The 8,755-nt window shown below is 40.7% G+C and overlaps 1 protein-coding gene across 1 annotated transcript; it reads left to right on the forward strand.

Moving 5' to 3' along the window:
* The first annotated feature begins 95 nt into the window (after window positions 1-95).
* On the forward strand, window positions 96-6,284 carry LOC121874167. The gene has a single exon (XM_042378151.1). The coding sequence runs from the start codon at window positions 271-273 to the stop codon at window positions 1,828-1,830; it is 1,560 nt and encodes a 519-aa protein (XP_042234085.1). The 5' UTR covers window positions 96-270; the 3' UTR covers window positions 1,831-6,284.
* The last annotated feature ends 2,471 nt before the right edge of the window (window positions 6,285-8,755 follow it).

Below are 8,755 nucleotides of genomic sequence, written 5' to 3' on the forward strand. Positions count from 1 at the left end.
TCGATATAACCGAGCTTCGTGAGGGAGGCATCGTGCCAGGTTCTACCCGTGTTGTGGTGCCAACACCGCCACATACTGTTTTCAGTACTGCCGTAGATCTCGCTACGTTCGCTCTTCTCTCCACCTTTCTCCCAGCTTCTTCACATAGTGACGGTGAATGATTTCACTTATATTCTGAAGAACAACTTTTTCTTCTTGGATTTCCAATCAAAACATGATGCAGAAACCATAAAGGATGTGATTTGTGTACAATGCACTATAAATAAACCTATGTGTAAGAAAGTGAAGGTCACCATGCCACCTCGTAAACAAGTGCACGCCCTGCAAGCCTTTGCGAAGGATAAAGTACTGTACAATGTGTGTGCTATCATCCTCGACGAGATTTACTTCGGTCAGGATGAACACTGGGATGTATACGGTCCTCCTACACTGTCTGTGCGTCTACGACTAGTGAGGGATATTCTCAGTAACTCCCTTACGCCGGGGATACTTGAGGATTTACTTAATACAATTCTCTCCCGTGACGAGGCCGTAGAAGCCATTGTCAGATACCTTGCTATACAGCTTCTACTTGTAGAAGGTGTGAGGAATTTAACCATTGGAAATTTTCCTGAGTCTTATTTTGAAATGGTGCTGGAAGCAACGGCTAAAAGTGGTGCGGGAATCCAGCGACTTGATCTACGAGGAATATGGGTACGAGAAGAACATAAATATGCAGTTATTAAGACACTGCGCAAACTCTCTTGTATCAGACGACTAACTCTACGCTACGGCTGTGATGACGACATATTGGCCACCCTGGGGAAGTACTGTGAGGGCCTGCAAAAACTTGACATATCTGGGTCTCGGGCCATCACCGAGGCGGGCTTAAAGAACTTGTGTGACAATCCGTCCCGCATCGTCTGGGACCGACTTACAGAATCACTACAGATTGTAGACCTTGGCGGGCCCGGGGCCCAGGACCTTCCTCCCGCTTTACCGTGCTACCTGTTGCTCACCTTACCACGCCTTGTGAGTCTCGGATCATATGAACACACAGGTGCAGCAGTTGAGCTTGCTGTCACTACTTACCCAGGTAAACAATTTGGTCTACGGTATATACATGATGTTGTTACCTCTAGCAGTCGATTTCATACAATAGTCAAGGCCTGCCCCAAATTACAAGCGATATACCTAGATAGCCCAAAAGACACTGCTGTTCATTACTTGGATATGTTTAAAGACTTAAGAGAGATTAAATTACACAAAGTGAGATGGACTGATATGGAAATAATGATAAACAAGATGGGGTCACGAATACGTAGTTTGTTTTTATTGACTGTTTTCGGTCAGGTTGACCTACTCGACCTTGGAAAGCTCTGCCCAAACCTTCAACGTCTTGAGATGCACAATGTCTCGTTGGTGTGTTCTGACGTGACACATACCACTGCTTTCCACAATATCCGCGAGCTGCTTATATACACAAGTCAGATAAGTACATTGTGTGTAAAGCTGTTGATGAACCAGTGCGTAGATGTTGAGCACTTGTGCTTGGGCGAGTGTGGTCATCTGTCAGATGCCGCAATTATCACCAGCCTTATGAACCATTCCCTGCGAAATGTTCGAGAGATATGGTTTGGTGTGGCGGACAAGCTCACCATGCGCGCCATAGAGGCACTGATGGAGCACTGTCCTCATCTCACCAGTCTGGGTAACCTGGCCGCCTGGAGTGTTCATCCAGATGACCTAGACCTACTGCGTGTTCAGTTCCTCCTTACCAACACTGACCTCACCCTTCACGAGTTCGGCCCACAACGAGAAGACGAATGGATACCTATAATGGATGTCTAATGTCACCTTTCCAAATCAGTGAATAAATGTCAACCACTGTATGTTTGTCGAAGTCTGATGCGTAGATCTACTCTTATGATGTGACAACACCTCTGTTGCTATTGTAAGTCTGTGTATTTTTATTCAGAAGAGGTAATGCTGACTAATAAAATAAGTACTGTGAACAGTAACTATGAAACCTGACGTACATACTGTACAGTGAACAAGACACTATCAAGATATGAGTTACCTCCAAATCTTGCTGCTGTATGACCTGAACCATAAATGATTGCTAAACCTTTTGTCTTAGAAGTCTATCACTTTACTACAGTATTTTTTTTTTTTTGTAAATCCAACACCGAAGTATATTACCAGTACAGTACAGCATTGTACAGTTCTTTTATGTACTAGTCTTAACGATAATGTAATGATTTTGCATACCATAGTAAGGCATTGGAGCCTTCTTTTTCGTGTATCATTTATAACATGACAATCAATGAGCTGAAATAAGTTCCTTATTCCAATATGAGTTGTTGTTGAGCTAACTTACTACAATACTTTCATTTTAAAGTATGATAATATGATAAGTAAATTAATGTATTTTTATTACAACACTGAAATATGTTCAGAATTGTATATTCATTAGGTATGTGTATACAGGTATTGACAGTAAAGTTAGGCTAGTTTGAGGAATGTTTATTTATATTAGGTTAGTTTATTAACCAGCTAGGTTTGGAATTATGTTTTTAAAAACCTGTTAAATGTATAATGTACTCCACGAACTGTAGTAACTGTGAAAGAGCTCATGCTTCTTTTTTACCTATGAAGCGACTAAAGTCCCCCGTACTATATTTAATTTGAGAAAATTAAGTTTGATAACAGTAGGGACAGGCAAGTTTAGGTGGATATCGGGGTGTTTAATAAATAAAACTGTGACCCACAACTTTTCACAGCTCAGGTTTGAAGAAGCCACAAGTCCAGAAAACTGAAGGAAACTTGTTTTCGGAGTGATATTTGTGAACTCTTGGAACAACCTGCCAGAGAATGCTGTGGCGGCACCGAGTGTGAGCTGTTTCAAGACCAGACTTGACCAACACTGGAACAGGTTCAGATGTATCCAGTAGACAGCGCATGACCAGTACTTGGCAACAGTGCGTAACAGAGACGTGACCGACAGCCCAACCGGCTAAAGAGCCGATCAGTGGCGAAGAGGTTAAAAGTAAGAAGTACACCCATTACACAATCATCTACTGTATACTAGGGAGGATCTAGGGTGGTCCTGGGAGTCCGGATCCCCCCTTTTCATCAGAAAATTCCAATACTTTTTAATGCAGTATTGTACTCAGGCTTTTTTGTATAGTAAAAGTAACTACTGTTGCCCTCAGAATATCTCCTAATATCAAGTGCACAGTGCATCAAGATTGACTCAAAGTGCCCATGCCTAACTGGAGCCAGGTTCAGATACATTCAGGAGCCAGTGCATGCCAACAGTGCGTAACAGGTACATGATCGATCACCCAAACGGCTAACGAGCCAATCAATGGTAAAGAGGATAATGGTAAAAAAGAAAAAAATTAAATACTGGTCAGATTTCATTAATTTTCGGGGGAAGGGGGGGGGGGCTCCCCCCTGGTGGATGAGCTTACTGTGTTCGCCATGTTCCCCACCCACAACTTCTTGGACCCCCCTCTTTTGTTTTTTTGAAATTTCTGGATCCGCCCCTGTTCACCCACTACATTACAGTCTCTCCACTACCTACACTACATTGACTACATTATCGTCTATACTGCATCCACTACACTAAGATCCTGTAATTGGACCACCGTCTGTTATTATTATGGGACATTCAATGCTCTGTATCAACATTAATTGAAAATGTAATTTGCATTTCTGTCTTACTGTAGATGTCATTATTATTAGTAGTAGTGTTCATGTGTTCATCCCACCCCAGTAACTAATTACAGGGCACATTTGGTGGATATAGATATAAAGAGAATGATGTGCGAAATTTTTATTGTACAGTACCGTATTAAGTTTATTTTGTATAAACGGAAAAAACCCCAGAAACCCACCTATTAAGGGAATTCAGACAATAATGTACTGTATACTGTTAGACTTGCACAAGTTAGTTTGGTATTGGGAGGTTTTTAATTTCCGTGTGCCTGGCACTTTTTCGGTAGACAAGTTAATTTTGGGGGAGGAAAATACCCAGACAGGAATTTGTCAGGTGAGTGTGTGTGTGTGTTTGATCTGACGCCATATCACGACTTAATGCTGATCCCTGACTTTCCTGTTCCTACAATGACCTGACTTGACCTGCTAAGAAAGTTCAGGAGCGTATTAAAGCTGATTCTCCCCCTTTCTATAAGTATATTCCCTAAATGACGTGACCTGATTTTTTTATATAAAAGCTCCCACGGATTGTTGTGTAATGAGTAGATACACAAAAATACTGTAGATTTGGATGTTTTAAGATTTTTTTTTACCCTTTCCCATTAAAAATAGGCAAGCAAATTTTCTCCAAAATTTGTCAGGGCAAGTACCATAAATTAAAAAAAGTAAAAGAAAAAAGGTGTGTGTTCGCAGTCTTCAGTTACAGTTTTGGAGATATAAATCTGCAATTTGGCATGGAGATGTGCTTACACCACAGAAGTTTCCAAAAAGGTAAAATTTTTGGAGTGAACCCCATTTCAAAAGGTGTAACCCCTTCATGAAAAATGAATGGATGTAGGACAAAAGCTTCTTATGACATACTATTTTTGTTAATCAATACAGTATTCTTATTTTTTATTATTTAAAAGTTGAAAACTTCTCTGACTGTAAAATGTTACAGTTATTATATTAGACTGCAATACCTTACCTAACCAGGAATATCAAAAGGGAAGAGGGTCCAAGAAGTTGTTGGTGGAGGAACATGGCGAGCACTGAGGCCACCCAGCTGATGGGGGGGGGGGGGTGCGCTGTAAGCACCCAATAATTAATTTTTTTTAATCTTGCCAATATTATGGGCATTTTGAGCCCATATTGAAGCCATGTGCACTTGATATTAGGAAATATTCTGAGGTCAATAGTAATTACTGTTTACTATACAAATACACCTGAGTATAATACCTTCACCTGGATCCGCCCCTGCTAACCTAACTTAATTAATTTAACCTAACCTAACATATTTTGCACTTCAACTGAGGGGCTTTTGTCCTACTTTGCACTTTAACTGAGAAAGTTTTATTCGGTGGGCTTTTGTCCCCCAATTAAGTGATCGTGTAGTTGATGTAGGGTATAGTAAAGTGTAATTGCTGTAGTGTAGTGTATCATAGAGAATGTAGTATAATTAATATACTGTAGTGTAAATGTTAGTGTAATGGATTTAGTGTAGCTGATAGTTAACTTAGTGTATATAATGTGTTAGCTGTAGTGTAAATGGTAATTACCCCTCAAAAACTTATCCAGGTTCACCAGTGGTTGGCCCCCAGTCCCAAAGGTGGAACCCCCTCATTAAAAACACATCTAAAGAGGAGAGGCAGGGAAGTTTGTCCCTGTGGGGGACGACCCCCAACTTAAAATTGATGTACCCGGTACCTGTAATGTAGATAGTGGAGAGGACGTAATGAAGTTTATAGTACTGTACATTGGATGGTGTGCAGTGTGCATAGTGTGGTTGATGTAGTGTAGATTGTGTAAAGGTGGTAATGCATAATGTCATCAGGGACATAGACCAGGAGCTACCCCTTAAAAACAAACCCGGGCAATGCTTGGTACCCAGCCAATCTATTTATAAACTGGCTAGAGATACACACGCAGCTCAAAAGTTTTACAGTATTTTGTTTAGGTACAGGTATTAAGGGGATTGACCCCAGTGATTAGCCCCCTCCCCCCAAACCTAAAGGTGGAAAATCCTTATTTAAAACATATCTAAATTGCTGCGGTCTGAACCCCCCCCCCGCCCCCCCCCACCTAAAAGTGACCCTAACCCCCACTCATGACCACAGTTTTTGACAGAATGCAAATTGGTATTGATTGTTATTTTTTGCATGTGCACTTAATTTTGGCTTAGGATAGTGAAGCAGATATATAGTGGAGATAATAGTGGAGTGGATGTAAAGTAGATACTGTACAGTAGTACTGTTGTAGTGTAGTGGATATTATAGATGATATTAGAGAGGATGTAGTGTAATTATTAAAGTCGTGTATGTGATAGGTTAGCTGATGGAGTAGTCAAAGACAGACTATGATTTGCCCCTCAGAGACAAACTCAGGCAATTAGTATTTAATAAATGTTTTCACTTTTTTTATGCATTTCTGTCAACCACCATAGTTAAATTTTGCTGTTATGGATTGACTGCTGACTGTCTCAGTAAAACACTAGTACAGTATTTGCAGAGGGAATTGTGTAAAGCAAATTTTGTATCAATGACTTAGGTAATCATTATTAGGTTGTTAACATGTTTAATATCCATATAAAATTGTTAAATTTTTGTTTCTTTATTATGACCTTCATTACTCAGTGTTAATATAAATGAAAACTGGAGTACCCGGAGAAAACCTGCAATGTTTAGTAGACCCACACTTATTAATAATCGGACCCTGGCTGGGGACATAATGATGAGAAGCAAGCTCATTACAGTACTGTACCACCAACACCCATTACTACACAGAAACAACTGTATTCTGTTCGTGTGATGAATTTTTTTACAGGGAATTAAGTTCTAAGCAAGGTGTTTACCAGTACCTTAATGATTGCATAGTAATTTTTTCATAAAGGACTGCTTACTATATACTGTACCCTGTTCACCATAAGATAAAACATTGAATTTTGTGTAACATTTCTACTTAAACCAACAAAGTTATTGGCAATGATTTATGGAAACATAACCAAGTCAGTAACTTTCCTTAGTACTGTAACAAAGTCTGCTACTTAGTGGGAGACTCAACACTGCTGTCATCACTTGGAAGTCTCCCAAGACAAATATAAACGAGAAAATTCAGTAGTGTACTGTGCAAGTATTTATTTGTACTCACTCACCAATAGTGTATCATTATTCCGCAGGAAACAATGCAACTGGTGCAAGGGCAGAATATCTCCAAATAAGCCATGACAGAATGAATTACAGTATCAAGAAATAAAATTTAATTCCAAAATAAATACACCATGTACTCTGAAATTCAAGTATCACACAGATATCCCTTGTACAGTATAGAAAAACTCAGGTAAACTAACATTTAACTTTTATTCATATCAACAATGCAGCACTACACACAAAATCCACTTACCTGGTACTCAGTATTGCTCTATCTTCTTATTTTCTATGTACAGTATACAGCATATGCTAATTATTACCTTAAGAGCTGGTGTGTTAATAGATAAATTGGTAAGATGAAGAATTGGAAGTTGGAATCACCTGGCATATTGTCTGCAGCTTGAGCATCTCAGCTAAAATAATCTTGGTGACTCCTGCTGTTTGAATAACCATACTCGTAAAATAGTTCAATACAGGTATATCCATACTATATCCATTGGCTTCACTGAAACTTTTCTTTTGCACATGGCTGTATCCGATTCACTATCGGCATAAAACTTAAGTAATTCCTCTTTAAGCCATAAATTGTGGTTTCTACACTATACAGTATTTGCCACGGAGTTTCCTTATTAGGTTTTAGGAGAAGTTCTTCTTTTTCTTTGATACTAAGCACTTTGTTTTCTTTTTCGTACTACAATGCTCAGTACATACCATCATTTATGTATTTGTTTTGAGACAATTTAAGGGCAGTCCAACTATGGTAAGAAGAGCCTCCCCTTTTCCAAAAGTGGGAATTTGTTTGTGACTTTGATGGTAAATATTCTTTTTCAAACATTTTTCTCCACTTACCAGTATATATAGAAAGTTAGTGTTTTGAAGCAGTTATATCTTTACATACATTAAATTTGGCATTAAAGTGAGCTAAAACCAGGTATTCTTAACAGTTATAGTGAATAATTTAGTACTGTACAGTAATACCCCGCTTAACGGGGTTTCGCTTAGCGCGATTTACCGTATACGCGGTGCCTCGCCAGAGCCGAACTTTCACTTAACGCGGGTTTTTTCCACGTATACGCGGCGAGTGTCCGGCTCGAGGCGCTATTTTTAGATTCGCCCCACCCGCCTGCTCCCTCCTCCCTCCGGTTGGGCAAGCCGCGCTGTAAGGTTGCGCAGTGCATGTCTCAGTTGCGTTATCACTGACGTCATATGCCGTATCAGACTGTGATTGGCCATGCATCCCTACCCCCCCTCTGCTGCTAGCTGTAATTGGCTTAAAGTATTATGACGTGTCCACCCGGGGGAGGGAGGGAGGAAAGACGACGCTTCACCTAGCCGCGGCAGTTTCATCCCTCCAGGCCACTCCTTGTATACGTGAACCCATTGTTCTGTGAAATGGCTTCCGCCGGACCACCACTGCCACCAGAGAGAGACCTTTCCTTACATGGACCCAGCCACCCTAAGCCCAAGAAGACACGCCGTGGTCTAAGCTACGAAGTGAAGTACCAGATCATTCAAGATTTGGAGAAAGGAACACGGCATGTTGATCTCGCGTGCCAGCATGGTGTCAACGAATCTACGATTAGCACTATCAAGAAGGATGCAGCCAAGATCAAAGAGCACATGAAAATCACAAAGTCTGCAGGTGCTTCAACGATCAGGTATTGCCAGAACAGGGTGCTGGCAAAAGTGGAAAATTTGCTGGCGAGTTATTTGATTCATCAGGCGCGACGCAACATGGCGGTGGACACGCGCTCAGTGCAGGAGTACGCACGTGAGCTATATGCAGCAGTGTCACGTAAGCTGGGAATTGCAGAGCCCAAACCCTTCAATGCTTCCTCTGGTTGGCTGCATAGGTTTAAGAAGAGGAACAAGATCACCAACATCAACATTGGTGGTGAGGAAGCGAGTGCTGACCGTGTGGCGGCTAG

Source organism: Homarus americanus, unplaced genomic scaffold, assembly GCF_018991925.1.
Source record: "Homarus americanus isolate GMGI-L3 unplaced genomic scaffold, GMGI_Hamer_2.0 scaffold49667, whole genome shotgun sequence".
Classification (NCBI taxonomy): Eukaryota; Metazoa; Arthropoda; class Malacostraca; order Decapoda; family Nephropidae; genus Homarus; species Homarus americanus.

Coding starts and splice junctions, on each gene's coding strand:
- LOC121874167 (XM_042378151.1), top strand. CDS start 271: ATGTGTAAGAAAGTGAAGGTCACCATGCCACCTCGTAAACAAGTGCAC.